This window comes from Callorhinchus milii, unplaced genomic scaffold (assembly GCF_018977255.1).
Source record: "Callorhinchus milii isolate IMCB2004 unplaced genomic scaffold, IMCB_Cmil_1.0 Scaffold11, whole genome shotgun sequence".
Lineage (NCBI taxonomy): Eukaryota > Metazoa > Chordata > Chondrichthyes > Chimaeriformes > Callorhinchidae > Callorhinchus > Callorhinchus milii.
In genome coordinates, this window is record NW_024704752.1 from 1,439,260 (window position 1) to 1,462,883 (window position 23,624).

A 23,624-nucleotide genomic window follows, 5' to 3' on the forward strand; every position below is an offset into this window, starting at 1 on the left:
CACTCCCCACCCAACTACCTGCCCTATAATATTTCTCTTGCTCAAGCTTCTCTCCTAACCTCTTTTGAATAATTGCCAAGATTATTATCCTTCTTTAAACAAAATGCAGTCGAGTGGTGTGAACGGGAGAGGGGATTAAATCCAACCTGTCCTTAAAATTCTCTGAACCTGTGCACAACTTAGGCATCAGATTCGATCCCCAGTTATCCTTCCTCCTTCACATCCGGTCCCTGACCAGGTCCACTTTCTTCCACCTCCGCCACATTGCCCGTCTCCGACAGTAACTTGCTCCACAAGCTGCTGAAGCCCTTGTCCGTGCCTTTGCCACCCCTCGGCTGGACCGACTCTAATACCCTCCTCACCGGTCTCCCCTGCTCCACTATCCACAAAATTCAACTCATCCAAAGCTCCGCCGCCTGCATTCTCACCCGCAAACTCCGTACCCCGATACCTGAGTCTTTGCCAAACTCCACTGACTCCTGTCACAGTGCAGATCCACTTCAAGATCCTCACTCTAGTGTTTAAATCCCTCCATTCCTTGGACCTCCCCTCCATCTCTCTAACCTCTCTCCTCACAGCTGGCTCCACTCTACTGGCTCCGGCCTCCTCCTTGTCCCTCAAATCCTCCGCTCCACCATCGGCAGCCGTGCGTTCAGCCACCATTGCCCCAAAGCTGTGGAACTCCCTCCCTCAATCCCTTCGCTTTGCCCCCTCTTTCCCCATTTTCAGGTTGCCTTCCTCTTCGACCGCACCAGTGGTCACCTTCCCCCTCCCCCTGGTTTGGCATCGGGCTCTGTGGGATGCCGCCCAATGTGGAGGGCGGTATATAAATACAAGTTGTTGTCATTGTTGATTAGGAGGGGTGGGGGCTGCTGTGGATTAAAAACACCGCACGGACTGGTTGGGCCGAATGGCCTGTCTCTGCTGTGACATTTGATCTGATTCTATAATAATTATCCTTGCATTTGATGTAGTGCCTTACCATGTTGGTATTATATTTATACATTAATATTGATATAAATACAATGATAGTAGTAATAATAACACCAACAACAAATTGCGCCTGTGAAGCGCGTTTTGCTTCAGGAGGACATCACAAAGCCCTGCCAAATACACAGCATAAATGCATTTGGTATGAATTTATTGTCGGGTCCACTCCCTCTGCTCAGTAGGCTCCAGCCTGATCCCCGTCCAACCCACCTCGCCATTGGTGGTCAGGCCTTCAGCCGCTCTGCCCCACTCTCTGAAAGTCTATCGCACAGTCCCTCCACCTTGCTCCCTCCCCTACCTCCTTCAAGTCACATCTCAAGATCCTCCTCTTTAACTGTGCCTTCGGTCACCCTCCCTCCGTGCCCTCCACCCCTCCTGATCCCAACCCCCAGCTCAGGTCCATATCGCTGACTGTCCAGCACCTTAGGATGTCCTCCCATCATGAAAGGCGCTGTGTAAATGGCATATGTTATTGTTGAATTTGATATCTTTTTGTTAGCTGCCCTGATCTGGAGATTCATCTTTTTGCACCAGAATAAAACTGGGATTAATAAGCTTTGGCTAATGGGCTGCTGTGTAATGGAACGGTCCTCAATTCTGTTGTGCCTCTGAGATTTCTCCACGGTATGATTTCTCCACCGACAGCACCAAACTATTGCTGTGATGGATCGCGTATGATTTGTCTACTGGCTGGTATTGGGAACAGTAATATTTCGTGCATTTGATATTGTGCCTTATCATGTTTTCGAGATGTCTCAAAGTGCTTCACAGAATATACTGTGAAGTGAATTGACTGTATATTTTGTGGGTGAAACGTGGCAGCACAGCACAGCAGCGTCTCACAACCAAATCGTGGATTGAGTGGCCAAAATTATTATTGTTTTTTGAAGGGATTATTACCCCCGGAAAAGTGATCCGCCAGTCAACTAACAATCGGGTTCCTACTTGCTGCTAGGTAAACAGAGGCACGTGGAGTAAGGAATCTTGACCAACGTTTCGGGCTGCCCGGGAATCAAACCTGGGTCCTGTTGCTTGGGAGGCGAGCGCTCTAACCACTGCCCTACATGACTCCACAAGGAAAGGAATTGCTGCTTTGGAACCTACAACGGATGCTCGTTTCTCCACAGCCAGACGCAGAGCGCACATTATTTAGTAATTGAGGCGAGACACAGGAAACCTAATGTATCTGTGCTGGTGCTCGCTCCCCCACTGGAGCTCTCTACTCTAATAGAGCACTCGCCTCACAAGCGAGAGACCTGGGTTTGATTACTGGAAGGGTGACATGTTGGGCAAGTTTCCTTACTCCACACGTCTCTGTTTATATAGCAGTAAGTAGGAACCCGGTTGTTAGTCGTTTGGCATATCCCTTTTTCCCAACATTTTATCCTGTCGGGAATCGAACCCGGGTCCTCTCACTTGCGAGGCAAGTGCTCTACCACTGAGCTATAGGACTCCACAATATCAGGGACCCTCAGTGGCTGATGTAGATGAATGCTTCCTGATTGCTTCTGGCGTGGAAGTAGATTTAAAGGGACAGCCCAACGCATGAGTGGTGATGCTGAAGGCAGGTGATGAAAGGCGGTTGAATCGCCCTTGTCCTTACTTTTGATGAAGCAATGATGAAGTTGTATTTCATAGAATCATAGAATATTACAGCACAGGAGTAGGCCATTCGGCCCATCACACCTGTACCAGCTCTTTGAAAGGGCTATCCAACTTGTCCCACTCCCACGCCCTTATCACATAGCCCTGTACATTTTTCCTTTTCAAGTACCTATCCAATTCCCTCTTGAAAGCTATAATTGAATCTTCTTCTACCACCCCTTCAGGCAGTGTGTTCCAGATCGTAACAACTCTGGGTTTAAAAAAAATTCTCCATCTCCTCTCTTTTTCGCAAATTATTTAAATCTGTGTCTTCTGGTTGCCGATCCACCTGCCAGAGTTTCTCCCTAACTACTCTATCAATACCCCGCATAATTTTCAACACCATTTATATAAAACTTTAGTTTGACCATTTTTGCGGTATTATGTACAGTTCTGGGCACCATGTTTCAGGAAGGATATCATAGCATTGGGGAGAAAGAGAGAGAGAGAGCATTGATGTACCCAATTTTTTTTATTGCTGAGTGTGGATATTGCGGTTGAGGATTGCCAACAAAAAATTGTTTTTCTCTCTTTCTCTCTCCCTCTCTCTCTCCGTAAAGCACCTACTGGTAAATAATTGCAGTGTAATTTCTGAGCAACTTGTAACTAATGCTAACGCACTTTTTGTTATAAGCTGTAGAAAAAAGCAAGGAAGGGTGAAATGAGAAAGCGTCACTTGGCCCATTGAGACCATTCCCTCTGCAGATCATCTCTCATCCACTGTATCGTGAACAGAATCCCATTTAATCCAGTGCAGAAACAGCCTTCACACAAACTTTCTTCCTCCTCAAAAGAAAAAGATCAAGCAGAAGTGAAATCAGAATTGTTTTACAGAGAGCGAGAGATGTGACTTGATGGTCACTCATTTCATGGCTGTTTGTGGGACTCTGCTGTGTGCAACTGGCAGCCAATTTTGCCATCAAATACACAGTCACTCCACTTTACAGTATATCCTGTAAAGTACTTTGAAACGTCCTTCCCACGTGATAAGGTGATATCAAATGCAAGGATTATTATTATGTGAGGATGCAGAATGCCCTACCAGGTGTGGTGGTCGAGGCAGGACCCAGATTAATAATAATAATCCTTGCCTTAGATATTGAGCCTTATCACGTCATTGAGACGTCTCAAAACGCTTCACAGAATATAACTGTGAAGTGAATTGACTGTATATTTTGTGGGTGAAATCCATTTTATTCATTGACGATGGATTAAAAATGAATCCATAGTTGATGCAATCCAGTTACAGACTCACTCACCAGTGGAACTAGTTCTCCTTATTTACTTTATCAAAACAGGTCTTAATTGTGAGCGCCGAGATCTCCTCAGCTCTCCCAGGTTTAGTAAGGGCAGCCCCACTTCCTCTACCCTTTCTGTTCCCCTCTCCACAGCCGTGTGGTCGTTTGTAAAGTGGGGCACTCAGATCTCCTAGGCGGATGGCAATGAATCTCATTGAATCAATGGAGTGTGTTGGTTCTCCATCAGGAATGTGGAGTCCTGTAGTGTAGTCGTTACCCCACTCGCCTCTTAAGCGGGAGGATCCGGGTTCGATTCCTGGGTGGGGCAAAACCTCAGGCAATTTTCCTTATTCCGCACACCTCTGTTTACCCAGCAGTAAGTAGGAACCCGGTTGTTAATCGATTGGCGTATCCCTTTCCGGGGGTAATGAATCTTCAAAATCAAAGACTGGTTTGGTCACTCAATCAATGACTGTTTGTGGGACGCTGCTGTGCACAACCGACTGCATCGTTTCGTCCACAAAATACAGTCAATTCACTTTACAGTATATCCTGTGACATAAGGCGCTGTATCAAATGCAAGGATTATTATTATTGTTCATAATAGTAGTATTATTAGATGAATGGCCAAACGAGAGTAATAGACCTTCGACCTCCATCAGCAGTCATTAGCTCAATGAGGGCAGTTCAATGGCAGCCTTGAAGCTCAGCATTTTTCTCTCTCTCTCACACACAGAGCTGGAACCAGCCCATGAGTTGTAATTGCTCCTACGGTCCCTTCACTCACAGTGATGTGAATGACGCTGTGAGTAATTGCAGCCTTGGGAATCTTGGCTCCCTCATTGCTGCTGAGGAGTTGGGAATCCCTGGAGCAAAGCACTTCAGATCCGAAGGAAAAATTAGGCGAATGATTTTGAAGAGGCTGCGTGATCTAATGCCTGGATCTGACGATGTTGCATGGATCTGACAATACAGGGCTGTTCTCCGCCAGCATTGTACTGGTGCGACAGTCTGGACTGTAAGCTTAGTCGGTGATTAAGGTGGAACCCACAACAATAATATCATTAATAATAATAGTCTTCACATCTGATATAATAATAAGAATCCTTGCATTTGATATAGCGCTTTTCACGTCTTCGAGACGTCTCAAAGCGCTTCACAGAATATACTGTAAAGTGGATTGACTGTATATTTGTGGGCGAGACACGGCAGCCAATTGCGCACAGCAGCGTCCCACAAACAATCGTGAATTGAGTGATTTTTTTTTTTCTTGAAGGATTATTAGGCGTGTGGAGTAAGGAAACTTGCCCAAGGTTTCGTCCTGACAAGAATTGAACCCAAGTCTCTCACTTGCAAGGCGAGTCCTCTGACCACTGAGCTACAGGACTTCACAGTCATTGAGACGTCTCAAAGCACTTCACAGGATATACTGTAAAGTGGAGTGAATGTGTAATTTATGGACGAAATGCAGTATTGTCCCACAAACAGTCGTGGATTGACAGATCCAAGTTTTTTTTAGGGATTATTACCCCTGGAGACTGAGCCGCCAATCGACTAACAACTGCCTTCCTACTTTCTGCTGGTAAACAGAGCCGTGTGGAGTAAAGAAACTTGCCTAAGGTTTCACACCGCCCGGGAATCGAACCTGGGTCCTCTCACTTGCGAGGCGAGCGCTGTAACCACTGCGCGAGTCCAAACACAACCGTGTGACCCGGAGACGAGGGTGTGAGTGGCTGGTGCCTTTCCTTTCAGCTTGTAGCTCCTCTTCTGATGTTCATTTATAAGGTAGAAATAACAGCTATAATTCTTGTCTGAGTGTCTGAATACCTTCCTGATGCAGCAGTGAGGAGCCGAGTCAGGCCCCAGAGGGGTGTGTGTTGAGCAGATGACAATAGACAGGAGAGTTTCAGAGCTTCGCACCATTTGCTTGCTCGATGGTGTCCAATCCCTGAGTGATTCCCAGCGCTTTGGGACGTCCTGCCGACGCGAAAGGCGCTCTATAAATGTAATTTTGTTGTTGTTGTTGATTCAGACAAACATCTTCTGCCTAATTGCTCCTTTTTCATTTCACTCCGACCCTGATCCACTTAAGTATTTATTGAGTTTTGTTCTTTTCCCTAAGCCAATCTCGTTGTCGGATGTTACGCAACCTTTGGCAAGCTTCCTTACTCCTCACGCCTCTGCTTACCTAGCAGTAAATAGGGACCCGATTGTTAGTCGATTGTTAGTAATAAACCCCTCAAAAAATAGTAATAATTTGGTCACTTGATTTACAACTGCCTTTGGGACGCTGCTGTGCGCAATTGGCTGCCACGTTCGCCCACAAATATACAGTCAATTCACTTTACAGTATATTCTGTGAAGCGCTTTGGGACGTCCTCCCGATGTCAAAAGCGCTATATCAAATGTAAGGATTATTATTATTATTGTGTGAAGGGTTCTGGGTCAGAAAGATGTGGGTTTAAGTCTCACTTTGGGACTTTCAGATCACAATCCAGGCTGACTCTCCATTGCAGCACTGGTGGTGGGTGTGTGGACCTATATTGTCAGAGTTACTGTCCTTATAGATGTGATTTATAACCTAGCTCCAATCTGCCTGTCCTTTAGATGAATGTTCAAGATGCTGTGACACTATTGGAAAAGAGAAGTGAATTTCACCCGATGTCTTGGCTAACAGTCTCCCAGATAAATCACGGCATGCTTTTTTCTGGGATGTTATTGTGCGTGGTTTAGCTTCTGACTTGGGTTCAATTCTTGGCAGGATGAAACCTTGCGTTTTGATATAGCACCTCATTGTGTCTTTGCGACGTCTCAAATCGCTTCACCAAATATGCTGTCCAGCGCCTTGGGACGTCCTCCTGACGTGAAAGGCGCTCTATAAATGGAATCTTGTTGTTGTTGTTGTTGTTGTAAAGTGAATTGAGTGTATATTTTGTGGGTGAAATGCGGCAGCCAATTGCGCACAGCAGCGTCCCCATAAACAGTTGTGGACAAGTCCCTGTGACTGCAGTGTTGATTGGTATCAAATGCACGTATTATTATTTATAATATATCCTCACACAGAGAGCAGTGGGAATGTGGAACATGCTTTCACAAAGTGTTGTTGAGGCAAATAGCATAGATGTATTTAAGGGGAAGCTAGATAGGTACATGAGGGAGAAAGGAATAGCAGGTTCTGCTTGAAGGCTTAGTTGAGGAAGGGCAGGAGAGGGTCACGTGGAGCATAAACACCGGCATAGACCAGTTGGGCTGAATGGCCTGTTTCCGTGCTGCATATTCTAATGTATTCTATAACATAATCTCAGCGTTGAAGATTTAGCGCGTGGATGTTCTCTTTAATTCATAATGGAGACTATTTATTTATTTATTTAGGATCAGTCAGGTGTCTGACACATGCGGAAACCCATCACCATGTGCTTAAGAGTATCCAAACCCAACTGAGAATTCCAGGCATCCCATCTACACATGGAAATCCCAGAGATAGATTGTTGGAATGGGAATGCGCTCTCTCTCTCTCTCTCCCTGGAGAGACGCATCCTGCTTACCTAATTTCGGAAAGTATTAGGCACAGGTTGGCAAGAGCCTGTTGGCATGGCGACTGTAAAATATGCTGCCTGATCCAAACAGGACTCTGAACCTTTCCACTTTAGTAATTGAAGCGAGTTCCTAACTTCGTGCCAGCCTGGCTTATTTACTGCTTTTATTAAAGCAAATCCTCCCCTCCCTGTGACTGCTTCCAGTGCAGCCTTGGGAATCTTGACTCGCCACTTTAGTGCAAAACACCACCAAAAGAAACGTGATGATTGTATTTACTGTGTTAAGATGGAATGGACCCTGCTGTGGATTACACCCCCTCTTCTCCCTCTGACTCCCTCGGGATGGGTTGAGTGCACTCTCCTCTCATGGAGGATTTGTGAGAGGTCTGTAGCATCCCGGTTGGAGCCCTCGCCTCGCAAGCAAGAGGACCCGGGTTTGATTTCCTGAAACCTTAGCCAAGTTTCCTTACTACACACACCTACTGCTTACCTAGCAGTAAATAGGAACCCGGTTGTGGGTTGATTGGCGCATCGCTTTCCGTGGGTAATAATCCCTCCCCCCAAAAATAAAAAAGATATGAGTGACTGAGAAGCCGATATTTGACTTTAAAAGTCTGGTTTGACTTTACGTGCTGCACTCCGGAGACGTAAACTATAAAGTGTAATTAGCTTTGATGATAACGGCTCTCCGTTAATTGTAGCCCTTCAGGGAATGATTCATGATCATAATCCAATCCTTCCCTCCGCTAATGGGTGGCTCTCTATCATGTGAGTGGAGTTTCCTTTCCGTTTACCAATCTACTTTACCAGCATCTATCCACTTTACAACCCATTTGCCATTGCTTTGCCTAGGCTTAATTGTCCAGATCCTTCAAGATAGTAACCACCCCATCAATTAGCTGCCTACTTGACCACCCCCCCCCCATTCCACCATCCTCACCACCCCCCCGATTAGCTGCCTTTCCCCTCACCCACCCCTTTCTTGATATAACATCCACTATAAAATGGATTCCAAGCTGTTTTCCCCGCCTGAACCACAGGGGAGATGGGTTCAATTACACATGTGCATGTGTGTGCATTCTTGGGTGTATGTGTGTGTGTATATGTGTACACACACGTACCAATACTCATTTCCTCTCTCTCTCACGCACACAAACGCACATATACACACAAATGGACAGGCTGGATTGACACCCAATTGCCTGCCTATTCCCCGCTGACTCTATCCTCCTGTTTGCTTGACGTACATCCTCCTCATCGGCCTTCCCAACTCTTTCCTTCACAAACTACAGATCATCCAAAACTCTGCAGCTACGTGACCTCATCACTCCCACTCTCGCCCGACTCCACTGGCTCCCCGTCCCCCAGAGGATTGAATTCAAGATCCTTGTCCTCACTTTCAAGTCCATCCATGGCCTTACCCCCTCCTACCTCTCCGACCTGTTAACTCCCTACAAACCTGCCCGCTCCCTCCGTTCATCAGGCTCCGGTCTGCTCCATGTCTCCCGCCCTACCATCGGTGGCCAGGCTTTCAGCCTCTCTGCCCTCACACTCTGGAACTCCATCCCGCCTCGCTTCCTCCCTCGCCTCCTTCAAGGCCGGTCTCAAGACCCTTCTCTTTGATCGTGCCTTCGGTCGCCCTCCCACCCCTACACCACCCCTCTCCCATGCTCGGGCCCCGACACCTGACTGTTCAGCGCTTTGGGACGTCCTCCCGACATGAAAGGCGCTCTATAAATGTAATTTTATTGTTGTTGTTGTCCCTGGTCCCCTCCGTTCTACCATCGGTGGCCGTGCTTTCAGCCACTACGCCCCGAAACTCTGGTACTCTCTCCCTCCTCCCCATTTTCAGATCAGACAAACCTCTTCAATCTTGCCTACCGTCACCATTGGGCTTTGCCACTGTGTAATGCTGCGAAACACTACCCTGTGTGAAGGCTGCTATATAAATGCAAGTTTTATTGTTGTTGCCAGAGGTGATGGGTCAATACTCTGCCTCACTGTAACATCCAACCCCCTCCTTCTTATGGGCTGTTTTGTGCTAAATTTATTTTTAAATTTACTTTTGAGGCTGATCTGGAGCGGCTTTGGCAGAACCGTGTTAATCTACAGAAAGCAATTAGGTCTCATTTCAAATTCCATATTCTACAGCGAAGCAACTAACTTCATCAATTAGGCTGAATCCCTATTAGCGCAGTAAGTGGCTTGGATCAATGGCTTCCGAATTAAGCATATGGTGTATTTCCGAGTCTTTCTTAAATGATCAATTGTGGCTCAAGTCCAACAAACAGAGTCACGATGACACAAAGAAGCAACTCAGCCCCATGGTGTCTGTGCCGGGGCTCGCTCCCCCACTGGAGCTCTCTACTCTAACCCCACTCCCTGCTCTCTCTCTCTCTCCCCGTGGTGTCTGTGCTGGGGCTCGCTCCCCCACTGGAGCTCTCTACTCTAACCCCATTCCCCTCGTCTCTCCCCATCATGTCTGTGGAACATTGCTGTGCGCAAATTTGCTGCTGCATTTTCACCTACAAAATCCAGTTGTTACACTTTACAGTAAAATCCTGTGAGGCCTTTTGAGATATTTGGATGATACGATCAGGCTCTGTATCAAATGGAAGGAATATCATTTTTTATTGTGTGTGACTGACAGTTGGTTGGTGGAGGTATGAGATGTGGCAGGAGGGGGGTCACTGGGGGTTGGCGGAATGGAGGGAGTGGGCGGTGGAGTCTTGCTTTTGTGTTGTCCATTCCTCCTCTTTGGTGACCACCCTCGCATCCTCACCACCCCATGCCCCATACTCACCCCAACTATCTCCCATCCTCCTGCATCCCCCCATTTCCTAATTGCCAACATGTGGTGTGTTCATGTCATTGCAGTTCCTTGGGGGGTGAGAGAAGAGAGAGAGTAAATCATTGTAAAAATGACTATTTTGGGGGGCGCGGGGAGGGATGGGCTCAGACGCTTTGAGGGACGGAGTGTCGTTTTATTTGGCCAAACCATTTTAATGCTGTTCGCATTGCTGTCATTTCTATGTGCGTGGAATCATCCATCCAAATTGCTGTTGTTTCAAAGTGTCGTTGTGCTCTGCTTCCAGCCTCGGGAATCGACTTCTCTGGGCTGCAGTGACCGCTGTGAGACGCACAGTGAGGGACCGGAGCGCTTGGGTTGGGGGGGGGGGCTGCACAATGCCCCCTCTATTGGGGGTCGCCCTGTGGTTCTGGGCACGAAGTCTCAGCATCGTCATCACAGCTGAAACCCGGGGGCTCGGTGAATCCGGTAAGCCAGAGTGTCAGCTCTCGAGCACCCCCCCTCCCCACCCTGCCCCGAGGAGCGTGGATGCTGTGTGTGTTTTTTTTGAGTCATTGACGTTTCGATGCTTTGAAGCCTTTCATAGCTTGTAGGTTCTGTTGTAGAGTCCTGTAGTTCAGTGGTTAGCGCACTCGCCCTGCCGGGTGGGGCTGGGGCAAAACCGTAGGCAAGTTTCTTTACACCACACACCTCTGTTTACCTAACAGTAAGCAGGAACCCAGTCGTTAGTCGATTGGTGGATCGTTTTACCAGCAGTAATAATCCCTCCAAACAAATTACGATAATGTGGTCACTCAATCCACCACCGCTGTGCTAATTGTCTGTCGCGTTTTGCCCACAAAATCTTTGAGACGTCTCAACGATGTGATAAGGAACTATATCAAATGCAAGTATTCTTATTGTTCCAGTGTATTCAAGAGGCAATGAGAGATGTGGATTTGGGGGGAACAGGGGGATTAAGGGGTACACACGTGTAATGGAGGATTTTTTTGTCTCAGACTTCCCCTGGTCAACCTATTGGCTTGGCCCATTCTGCATTTCGTGTTTACTGCACTGCTCTGTACAGAGGCTGGTGTTGGTGTGTTTTTGTGTGATGTTGTTGGCTGATATCCGTGAACGGAACGAGCATATAATGTGAAAATTTCCCCAGACACTTGCAGTTAATGAGTAATGAGTTGTCGAGCACTGCATTTACACAGACAATTAATAGATAAGCATTTGTGAAAGGTGAGCATGAGGCCCATCAATCTGATGCGCGAGTGCGTGTCTGAGCTGTGGTGTGAGGGACTCTGAGTAGAGCGTTTCGTTAGAGCAACAGCGCTGTGTAAAGTCGACAGTACTGCCAGCACCCAACTTAGTTAATCATTCTCCAGAGAGCAAGACAGTAAAAGCCTCATCAATCATCTGCCCAGATCGGACTCGCTTCAGAGACAAAAGTCCTTCCTTTTCACCAGCTCCACCCCCCCCCCCCCCCCCCCACCTGCATCTCCCACAACTAAACAGCACTCGGGATTGCTGGGCTCTGGCCTGCCCATGTCACCCATCTGCCCCGTCCCATTCCACCATCAACGGTCAAGCCTTCAGCCTCTCTGTCCCCATCCTTTGGAACTCCACCCCACATTCCCTTTGCCTAACCCCCTCCCTTGCTTCCTTCGTGGTCAGTCTCAAGACCCTTTCCTTCAACCATGCATTCGGTCACCCTCCTACCTCGCCCTCCCTGCCCTCTACCCCTCCTGATCCCAACCCCCAGCTTGGGTGCAAATCCTTAACTGTCCAACGCCATGGGGCGTCCTCCTGACATGAGAAAGGCACTGTGTAAATGTCATTTGTTGTTCTATTGTTGATGTTTTCACCTTGATGAGCGGATATTCCCCCCCCCCTTCCCCCGCGCCCAAGGATATCTGCTTTCTGGAAGCCATAACACAACGGAAATCAATGGCTGCTCTTTAAACAAAGTGTGTTGCTGGCTGTTTTGCTGTTGATGAGGATGTATGGGTTTGTGGTTAGTGGAGCTTAGGGGAGGTGAGGGGGAGTATGGGGAGATAAGATTCCATCTGCCTCTGCCCTGGACCCCTGCAATCAATCTGCTGCTCTCACTCCTGTCCTCAATCCATCATCATTAAATCACTAATCTATACTGCTCATGTTGCCGTAATCAGCAACCTCTGTCCGTCCAGCATGGCTGGTTGTGCCTGACTTTTGATTCAGGTGGATATTAAGGGACCCTCGTGTCTCTCGCCCCTGTTCTTTCTAAGAGAAACGTGATGATTTCTCTCCCCCTGCCCCCCCCACCCCAACCAAAGGGATACCCTACCAGCCAATATCTTTCTTCATTAATGTTTGGCACTGTGCTTGGTCCTCCACATGATATCACAATGGAAATCGATGGCCTCTGTTTAAACAAAGCGGCTGTTTCACTTACTGGGGGTGATAATCCAACAGCAACAACTTGCATTTATATAGTGCCCTCCAGCGTCCCAGAGCACTTGACAGTGGCGGAGTCCAACCCCCAAGCCAGGGAGGGAGGGGTGAGGTGACCGTAAGCACGATCAAAAAGGAAGGTCTTTAGTCGGGATTTTGAATGTAGGGACAAGGCAGAGGGATTGAGGGAGAAAGTGACAGTTTTGGGGAGTAGTATCTGTAGGTGCACGACCACTGATAGTGGAGCGTAGGGGATGATCAGGAGGCTGGAGAGAGGCGAGCAGAGGTAATGGATGGTGGAGTTGGGGGGTACGCAAATCGGAAACGTAGGGAGCTGTGAGGGAATGAAGGGATTTCAAAACAAATGAGAGGATCTTGAACTCAATCCGTTCAGTAATTGGGAGCCAGCAGAGCCTGGCAAGGGCTGGTGTGATGGGGGTACAGAGTTTTGTGCGGGTGAGAATCCGGGTGTCGAAGTTCTGAATTAGTTGAATTTTGTGTATGGTGGAGCTGGGGAGACCAGCGAGGAGGGCATTGGAATTGTCCAGCCGGGAAGTGATGAAGGCGTATACGAGGGTTTCAGCTGCTTCTGTTGTGACGTACAGACGGAGGCGGGCAATGTGGCAGAGGTGGGGGGAAAAGTGGTCCTGGTCAGGGAACGAATGTGTGGTAGAAAGGAAAGCTGGGGATCGAACCTGATGCCTAAGGAGCGGTGGTGGGTACGAAGATGCTTGAGCTACAGTTGGCAGGGAACCAACCAGATGGTTTTGTGCCATCTGTGTTTGAGCAACCGGGTTTGGGATTTGAGGGTTTGGAGATGGTCCTAGATTTCATGGGGACAAGTGAATTAAAGATGGAGGAGAGGCGATCGTTTAGCAGCTTGATGGCTGCATCAGGATCGCTGTGGATGGAAGGTCTGAGGACGAGGGGGCTTTTGTGAGGCACTAGAGCAATAGCTTTTTCCATAGCCGGAAAAAGATGATGGAGGGCTTGGAGGAGGGGAGGGGGATACGGAAGGAGGGGGAGATGAAGAAGTGGTCAGAGATGACCTTGTCCATGATGAACAGACCAGAGATGTCTAGGTCACGAGTGATGAAACCCTCCAAAAAAAAAGTGGTAATTCAGTCCACAAAACTGTTTGTGGGACACTGCTGTGTGCAATTGGCTGCTGATTTTCGCCCATAAAATACGCAGTCACTACACTTTACAATGGATAATCTGTGAAGCGCTTTCAGACATCTCAACGACATGATAAGGTGCTATCTCAAATGTAAGGGTTATCATTATGGTTAATAGGGGAGATACAAGCAGCCTGGGTTGTGGTGAGTGCAGTGTGCTCTGTAGTTAGATATCAGAGCACAAATGTTTCTTCGTCAGAGCGGGTTGAGAGGACATGGAATGCACAGCCAGCGGAGGCTGAATCGATTGGGATGTTTAAGAGGAAGTCGGATAGATAATTAATCATAATATTTATGAAGTCTTGCATTTAATAAAGAGCAACTATTTATGCACAGCAACATCCCACAAACGGCCATGAGTTGAATGACCAATTTTTCATTTGCAGACTGTTGGGCAGGACACAAACTCCCTTCTCTTCTCCAATACAATAACTCACCAACACTGTCACAGACGGGACCTCGGTTTAATGTCTTCTCCGTTGCACCTCCGTAAAATGCAGTGATCCCTGCACAGCACTGGAGCTGATATGATTGCTGTTGTTAAGATTCTAAAGGGATTAGATAACATAGACCATTACAATCTGTTTAATCTTGTCCAGAACAGTAGAACCAGAGGCCTGTGATTGAAGGGGGGGGTAAATTCAGAAACTAATCTGCGGTCACATTATTTCAGTGAGTGATTGTTACATCTATGGAACTGGTTCCCCAGGAAGACCTTGGAAGCAAAAAGTGTTGATTCTTTCAAATGCAAGTTAGATGCATTTCTTTTACGAAGTAATATTTTGGGATACAGTTTGAGTGATTCAGGATGTGACATGTGTATGTGACTGCAGGATGGTGGAAGGCAAATTGGATGGATTGATCTTTTTTCGTCTAGCATTTACTATGTTCCTATGTAAACCTAGACTAAATGCAAAGTCCACCGGTGTGAGACAGCACAAGAAGGTGCTCTAACCAGGTTGCCATGTATGCACTTTCCGGGATTAGGTGACGAGCGGGAGTCCCTCCTGGGTTGGTGGATGCGGGTGGGTGGTGTCACACTCTATTTCCACAGGCAGAAATTTCCTAGTGCTGTTCCCAGTAATAACACTACTAAAAATAATCCTTGCATTTGATACAGCGCCTTATTACGTCTTCGAGACGTCTCAAAGCGCGTCACAGAATATACTGCAAAGTGAATTGTCTGTGTATTTTGTGGGCGAAACGCAGCAGCCAATTGCACACAGCGGCGTCCCACAAACAGTCGTGGATTGAGTGACCAAATTTGTTTCTTTTTTGACGCAATTATTACCCCCAGAAAGCGATCCACCAATCGACTAACAACCGGGTTCCTACTTACTGCTGGGTAAACAGAGGCGTGTATGCGGAGTAAGGAAACTGACATGTTTCACCCTGTCTGGGATCGAATCCAGGTCCTCTCATTTGCGAGGTGAGAGCGCTAACCACTACACATTGCGACTCCTGTATTTCAGTTTGGAGACTCTTAAGCTTGATGTCTGTTCGAGTGTCAGACACCTATATGCCTTTGAATTCCGTGTTTCAGAACGATGCATGGACTGGGGAGTGGACAACATCAACAAGGTCCAGGCTTACGATGGGGAGCCGACCAGGGTGAAGTGCCCGCTCTTCTCCACCTACATCAAGTCCAACTACACGGCAGCTCACGCCTCTGGCCTCACCCTGGTCTGGTACAAAACGAGCCCAAACCAGGACCTGGAGGAGCCCATCGACCTGAACCAAGCAGAGAACCGCGTTAGCAAGGAGAGGGACCTGCTGTGGTTCTGGCCGGTGACTCGCAAAGACTCTGGAAATTACACGTGCATGCTCAGGTAGCTGCTTCTTTACTTATTTATGTTCTTCTGACGTGAAAGGCGCTATCCAAATGTAATGTTGTTGTTCTTGTGGTGGTTATGCATCTTACAAATTTTTGATAGATTTCTTTTAGAAAACAATATTTAGGGATACAGCATACAAGTCCTTTGAGACGTGATGAATGGATATGTCTGCCAAGCTTTTCTGCTGCTTGTCCAACTAGGACCACCCTACCCGTTTGGGTTTTGGCTTGTATTGTTAACAGGAGCTGCTCCCAGTGACTGGTCTGCCCTTAATAATAATAATAATAATCCTTGCATTTGATATAGCGCTTTTCACGTCTTCTTGACGTCCCAAAGCGCTTCACAGATTATACTGTAAAGTGAATTGACTGCAGATTTGTGGGCGAACGCGGCAGCCAATTGCGCACAGCAAAGTCCCACAAACAGTCGTAGATTGAAAATGACCAATTTATTATTTTTTTTGTTTTTTTGGAGGGATTATTATTAGGCTCTGTGTGGAGTAAGGAAACTTGCCCAAGGTTTCGCCCTCTGCCTGGAATTGAACTCAGGTCTCTCACTTGCAAAGCGAGTGCTCTAACCACTGAGCTACAGGACTCCACGATGGGTCCAGGCCTTGTCGATGGGCTGTGCTGTCATGAGCACTGCTCTGGAATACTATGGGCCCACATGGCTCAGGAATTGGATTAGAGACGCCATAGAGGGCTGGCTCAATTCTAGTACAGCTCTAAGGAGAGCCTGCTTACCTTCCTCCCACCGCCCCCTGGAGGATAGACCTTGGATCTAACGTTCCCAAAGCTTTCCACTCTGTTGTAGACTAATCCTTGCAGAATTAATTGCTACCAACATCTCCATTATTGTGGTATGCGACTACCAAGGTAGTAGAAGGCAAACCAGATGGACCTTGGCCTTTTTTCGTCAGCAATGCCTATGTTCCTAGCTGTTTCTTTCGTAATGGAAGCTGGTAGCTGAGGTGTGCGATTGTGCATGTTTAGTGTGTTTACGGTGGGAGTTGAAGCTCTATTCCAAAAGAGGAGGGAGTTTCTCTCTCTCTCTCTCTCTCTGTCCTGGCTGACAATCCCCCAGATAAAATCAGTCATTCACTTCATGGCTGTTTGTAGGGTCATTGCTGGGCTGAAATTGGCTGCCACAATTACACTTCACAGCAATTACCCGTGAAGCACTTTGAGACTTCAATATTATAGGCATGAAAGCTTTTGCAAGGGTTCTTGTCTATTCAGAGCCCAATTCCTCGATTGTTCCGCATCCCATTTTGGATGGTTTAATGGCATTGTGGCTATTCTTGCTTTCCTAGAAACACCACCTATTGTATTAAAGTGGCCGTTCCACTTCATGTAATTCAGAAGGACAAAGATCACTGCTATAGCCAGAAAGAACACATTTTGCTGCAAGATTTTGGTATAGGAGAAACCAGTAACTTAACCTGCCCGGGCACCACTGAGTTTTATCAGTCGACCGTTCAACCAATCATCACCTGGTACAAGGTAAGAGAATCACTGATAAAATATCGCAGGTTGAGTGTCTTAGAGAATGTTTTGAGGAACTGGAGTCTTACCGGTGTTTAATACACCAGTGATCTAGGTTAATTTACTGGCTCCTGCCACCTGCGCTTAATTGTGACTGTGAAATGGCATCCAGTGACCCTGATGTGAAGCTGAGGTAGGAGTGGGCTCCACAACCTGGAGAGAAATGTCATTTGATGTTTGTGTTGCTGTGTAGAATTGTCTTAAGCTTGTGTCGGACTCGATCGAACCCAGACCCATTGGACTTCTGCTGCTATTCCCTGTCATAAAAGAGAGACACGAGGCGAACTACACTTGTGTTGTCAGCATCACCAACAGAGGCGTATCCTTCACGCTGACGAGGACCATCGCGGTTTCAATAACTAGTAAGCATTACCTTTCTGTGGCGCTAGATTGCGGGTGAGATTGTTTCTTGCACTTAACAATTGTTGAGTTACCTGACATTTTTTTAACAGATTTTTTTATTAAAATGTTTGAATTTTTAGTTATTAATTTAATGGGATCTCAATCCTTTCTTCCAACCAATATCCTTTGTCTTTTCACAGCCAGCCAGGGTCACCCTAAGCCACCGAATTTAATGCGGCCGAAAATAGGCGAGAGGTTCGAAGTGGAATATGGTAAGTTTTCGAGCCCATCGGCCCCCTAACCCAACTCTCCCCCTGTAAATTGACCTCTGTGGGTTTGCCTTCACTCTTAGATCCTTCCACCCCCTTCCCCATTCTTCCACTTGCTCGTTTGCTCACTCTATCCACTCTGCACCTTTGCCTCCTCGTCACCTTCCACCTACACGCTCCCCTCCTCTAATCCCATTTTTCATCTGAATTGGCCAACAATTCCCCAAATAAAATTGGTCACTCACCCCACGGTTGTTTGTGTGGTGGGGGGACACTACTGTGTGCAAATTGCTGCAATGTTTGCCTACCAACCACACAGTCACCACACTGTATAGTAAATCCTATGGAAGTGCTTTGAGATGTTCTCCTGCTGGGAAAGGCGCTGTATCAAAGACGAGGATAATAATAATCCTTGCATTTGATACAGCACCTTATCGGGTCTTCAAGTCGTCTCCAAGCGCTTCACAGAATAGATTGTGTGAATTGACTGTATATTTTGTGCGCAAAACGCAGCAGCCAGTTGCGCACAGCAGCGTCCCATGGAGTGAATGAGAATATTATTGTTATTATTATATTGTTGTTAAACCCACCCTTTCCCTCGTTGGGCAGACCAGGAGGTGAACCTGACGTGTCAAGCGTACTTCTATTACATCAGGGGCTCTTCTACCGCGGTGTGGTGGACCATTGATGGCTGGGACGCCAAGGACCTGGCCCCCAGAGTAACAATTCAAGAGAGGTGAGTTTGCTTAAAGTTTGCCAAAGGTTCTCCTTTTGTTTCTGTGGGAATCCTTTTTCCAAATGTCCATTTTGTTTTTCAATGCGTGGGTAATCTGAAACTACAGTAAAACTTTATTATTATTGTATTATGATTGTTTTATATTTTCATATTATTATAATGTAGTCATTATTAAGATTATATTATTATAATGTAACTAATATTATAAGTCATATTGGTCAGGATGAAAATATTTAAAATGACCAAAACAAAGTCCGAGTTGCAGGCAAACTGTATTAAGTCTGATTTAATCAATAAATATTAATCTATGTGGGGAGTTTAATGCAGCCGGTAAGTGCACATGCGGTGACGGGTCAAGAAGACATTTCCCCGTGATTCAAGGCTTAATGACCCGTCTGAGTTTATCAGCAAGCGTTGGAATCGCATTGAATCGCGGGAAATGAAGTCCTTCTGCTCATGCGTCGACGGATCAAGTCTAAGTTTTTCGTGATTCAGCCAGTAAGTGCGGGGGTAATGGAGGGTAGGGGAGCGCTGTTACGAGTTAGGAGGTGATTAATACGAATAGCGCAAATAAATCTAAGTGTTTTTGATAGGAAACTGAAAGGGACTCGGGTGCTTGGGCGACTTAGGTGATTGTACAATTTATGAAGATACAACTTGTGTGAGTTTTACTGGAGCAATTACACACCATCCATTGTATGTTAGAATAGCCCAGCAGTCCACATCGCCAAGCACTGGGCTCTCATTTGGTGGGTTTCTCAATGGGGTCTGTGTGTAGCATCCCCAGGTGAGCAGGAATCCTCTGGGCTGACGGAGGGGTTCTGTGGGTTGTGTTGATTATTCACGGGCTTCGCTTGGTTTCTCTAGTGAAGAGCTATGGCCGCTCAAGAACAAAGTGGTGGAAAGTGTATTGACTATAAACGCGTTGACCCCAAGCGACCTCCAGAAGAACTACACCTGCTTCGCGAGAAACAGTCAAGGCATCAAGAGCCGTCAGGTCATTCTGGCCCGGAAAGGTATCTGACTCCGCCACCTCTTAAACCTCCACTAACCTGTCCGCTCCCTCTGCACGGCTCCACTGTCGGTGGTCAGGCCTTTTGCCCCCGCCTCTGCCCCCCTCCCTCACACCCTCTGGAACTCCATCCAGGAACCCCTCTGTCTTGCTCCCCTACTCCCCCCCGACCTGCTACCTCCTACAACAACAACGACCTGCATTTATAACGTGCTGAGGAGAAACATGACGTGGAGTCCTGAGGATCAATGGTTAGAGCACTCGCCTCACTAGCGAGAGGATCTTGGTTCAATTCCGGCAGGGTGAAATGTTGAGTAAGTTCCCTTACTTCACACGCCTCTGTTTAACTAGCAGTAAGCAGATTGGCGATTAGCGGAACCCTTTTCCAGGGGTAACAATTCCTTCAATTAATAAATAAGAAGAATGTGGTCACTCAATCCAGGACTGTTTGTGGGACGCTGCTGTACACATTATGCCCACAATGTATACAGTCAATTCACTCACAGTATACTCTATGAAGCGCATTGAGATGTCTTGACATGATAAGGCTGATAAAGTATAAAATGTTATTATTGTGAACAAAATGTTTTGTTTATTTCTTCCCAGCTCCCAACTATATGATTGAGCTCGGCTGTGCCTTGGGATTCACTTTGTTGATCGTGGTGACGTCCATCGTAGTCTATCACTGCTGGTGGATTGAGATCATCTTACTGTATCGATTGTACTTTGGGACTGACGAGACTGTCGGAGGTGAGACTTAGGGCAAAAGTGCACGTATGCAGGGGGTGGGGGGCTCTGGGGGTGGGAAGGGCAGGTTTAGGGCAGATGCCAGGGAGTATTGCTTTACACACAGAGAGAGTCGGCAGCTGAATTGCTTACCAGGAAGGGTGGTTGAGGACAGGATGATGGGTCTCGTTCAAGAACTTGCTTGATGGGAGGACGGTTGTACGGATGGATGTTCTGAAAAGATGTGAAATGGGCCGAGGGGGAGATGCGTGAACCGTAACTAAATCATGTGTACAGAGCCACCTTCCCTGCCCCCCACCCACTCCAGTTTGGATTTCCAGCTATGTGAAATTCTTTAGATTTCCTCCCGACAGGAAAGGGGCCATATGAATGTACATTGTTGTACAGAGGGATTAATAATCCTTGCATTTAATACAGCGCCTTATCACTTCTTTGAGACGTCCCGAAGTTCTTCACAGGATACACCGTAAAGTGAATTGACTGTGTATTTTGTGGGTGAAACTTTGTAGTAATGGCTACCTTGAGTGCCTATTTACCAAATTAACTAATGAAAAGGATTCTGATTATTATTTAATAAAGGAAAATTCCCTGGGCAACAACCGATAGGAAACGGTCATTCCCCTCAGGACTGTTTCGCTGCTTGCTGTGCGCAAATTGACCTTTGGCGTTTGCCTACAAAATACAGTCAACGCACTTCACAGACAAAAACCTTAGGCAAGTTTCCTTACTCCACAAGCTTCTGTTTACCCAGCAGTAAGTAGGAACCCAGTTGTTAGTCGATTGGCAGATCCCTTTTCTGGAGGTAAAAAAATAAACAGTCACTCAATCCATGACTGATTGTGGGACACTGCTGTGCGCAATTGGCTGCCGTGTTTCAGCCACAAATTCACAGTAGATCCACTTTACAGTATATTCTGCGAAGCACTTTGAAATGTCTCAGAGACGTGATAAGGCGCTATATCAAATGCAAGGATTAGTATTACTATTGTAACAGTTACTAGTCTTCAATGGAAACCCATTGCATGACGACCGGTTGGCCATTTCAGAGAGGATTATTGTAGGATTGTAAAATCCGCCCAGCACTTTTTGAGACGTTTCAGAGTGATACGGGAGTGCATCGGATGCGAGGGTTGGTGGTGCCAGTGAATGAGCACTGTCGGGCAAGTACCTCTCACCCTCTCCCTGTGATTGACAGATGGGAAGGAGTACGATGTGTACGTGTCCTACGCCAGGAACGCGGAAGAGGAAGAGTTTGTCCTGACCACTCTGCGAACGGTTTTGGAGAACGACTACGGATACAAAGTCTGCGTGTACGACCGGGACAGCTTGCCTGGAGGCAGTGCGTATACCCAGCCCAATCCTCACCCCGTTTCAGTGACCGTTCCTCCTTTCTTGTTCTCGTGGTTAGGTCCTCGCGTTCTACTACCCTTGTGTTCTTGCTCGCTCGCTCACTAGCGCGGTAGCTGGAGGTAGGGAACGCAGCATTGTCAGACAGGAATCTAAAGTTCCTGGCCTTTAGATTGGATGTTAAAACTGTCTGCTTCACGTGGGTTGTTCAACAACCATCTATTGGAAAAGATACTGCGGGAAAGGGAAAAAGTCCTCCCTCCCTTCCTCTCTCCCTGTGTCCTGGCCGACAATTCTCTAGATTTAAAAAAAAGTCAATCATCTCATCCCTGTCTGTGCTGTACATTTGTGCACAAAATGGCTGTATTGTTTCCCTACAAAAGAGTTTCCTTGTTTGTCAGTAATTAGATGTGAAACAGGTTGAATTCATCAATATTAACATTGAATATCTGGTAACTGAGTCCGTGACTTGTCCAGACACCGTACGGGGAATTGTCATAGAGAAGCCAGTTGTCTATTTGTGGGCAATGGCGGCAGCCAACAGTAAGGTCCCACCGACAGCCGCCCCAAAGCATCATGTAGTCGAGATGTTGCTGTGCAACCTCTTCCTCACTAAGGGAATCCTCTAGAGGTTCTGTGGACATAAAAGAATCCTGCATATTATCTTTTCACTGTTTAAACCTTCCTTTTAACTCCGACCAGTGGCAATCCTGAGCTTACACACCCTTCCCCACTCATTTCTCCCCTCTCCCCAAACTCATCCAACCCCCAATAAGTATCCACTATTTATCTTCTCAAAACCTTTCAGAAATTTCTGAAGAGCTCTATCTCAATCCTTTTCGACCTTCTCTGTCCCAGCGTGAGTGTGAACCTTCACTGAACTCTAACAAAATCCTGTTCTGCTCCTTGTCCGTCACTTAGAAGTCCTGATCTTGAGCTATCCGCTGTCCACATCCTATCCCCTCTCCATGGGCCATTCACTATACGTTTGTTCTCCATCTCTCATTCCCCTTCCCTAACAGCTTCACCTTTTATTTTTGTAGTCATCACAGATGAGACATTGGCTTGCATTTGGAAGAGCAGAAGGTTGCTTGTAATTCTTAGCTCCAATTATCTGGTTAACGGGACTCAGTCGCTCCTGGAGTTGAAGGCTGGAATGGAAAACATGATCAATACAGGGCAGATCAAGGTCATCTTGGTAGAGTTTGAGCCGGTGAGGAAGATGGGCCATGTGAAGGAGCTCAAACGCTTGAAAACTGTCAGCACCACCATCAAGTGGAGAGGGGTGAAATCCCAGGACCTGAGCAGCCGGTTTTGGAAGAGACTTCGGGTTGCTCTCCCCGTCAAGAGGAGGGCAGACCCTTCGGACAGCAGTTTGGAAACCAGTATGTGTGATTTCGTATAGTAGAACATAAGCTCACAAACCCTTTTCGGAAGCCAAAATGTGCCTTCATACCCTTCCTGGGTACTTATTATTCCCACACAGTCAACCTGACGCCTCTACCGCTCCTTAGAATCAGTACACGTCATATCTGTGCTGGTGCTCGCTCCCCTACTGGAGCTCTCTACTCTAATCCCATTTCCTGCTCTGTCCCAATTGTGTCTGCTGTTGCTTACTCTCCTACTGGAGCTCTCTACTCTAATACCACTGCCCTACTCTTTCCCAACTGCCATTTAATATTATTCCCTTCAAGTATTTGTGAGGTTTCTGGAATTCTATCCCAGAATCCCTGTGGCTTGCACACTCGCTCCCTCCTCACATCCCAAACTCACCTCTTTCCCCTCTTCAGCACCCCTTTTCCTCTTCTCTCCCCAGCTCAGGTGCCCAGATGCTCCGATGTGAAAGGTGCTCTTTATATAAATGTAAATTGTATCATATTTATCTTGTAAAACCTGGGACTGGAAGCTCAGATTGTTTGTGAATTTTGCTGGGCAATGGGTCTGTCTAAGAGTGACCTTCTAACATATCTGGGTAT

The 23,624-nt window shown here is 46.9% G+C and overlaps 1 protein-coding gene across 1 annotated transcript in view; it reads left to right on the plus strand.

Moving 5' to 3' along the window:
- LOC103187976 (interleukin-1 receptor accessory protein) overlaps positions 1 to 23,399 on the plus strand; it is a 28,166-nt gene extending 4,767 nt beyond the window's left edge. Inside the window, exons 2-11 of the mRNA XM_042339000.1 lie at positions 10,504 to 10,685; positions 15,360 to 15,645; positions 16,964 to 17,153; positions 17,389 to 17,557; positions 17,738 to 17,809; positions 18,416 to 18,542; positions 19,410 to 19,558; positions 20,161 to 20,304; positions 21,497 to 21,640; positions 22,692 to 23,399. Of these exons, the coding sequence (XP_042194934.1) occupies positions 10,595 to 10,685; positions 15,360 to 15,645; positions 16,964 to 17,153; positions 17,389 to 17,557; positions 17,738 to 17,809; positions 18,416 to 18,542; positions 19,410 to 19,558; positions 20,161 to 20,304; positions 21,497 to 21,640; positions 22,692 to 23,053 (1,734 nt within the window). The 5' untranslated portion in view covers positions 10,504 to 10,594 and the 3' untranslated portion in view covers positions 23,054 to 23,399. The remainder of the gene's footprint in view (positions 1 to 10,503; positions 10,686 to 15,359; positions 15,646 to 16,963; positions 17,154 to 17,388; positions 17,558 to 17,737; positions 17,810 to 18,415; positions 18,543 to 19,409; positions 19,559 to 20,160; positions 20,305 to 21,496; positions 21,641 to 22,691) is intronic.
- Positions 23,400 to 23,624: the final 225 nt, after the last annotated feature.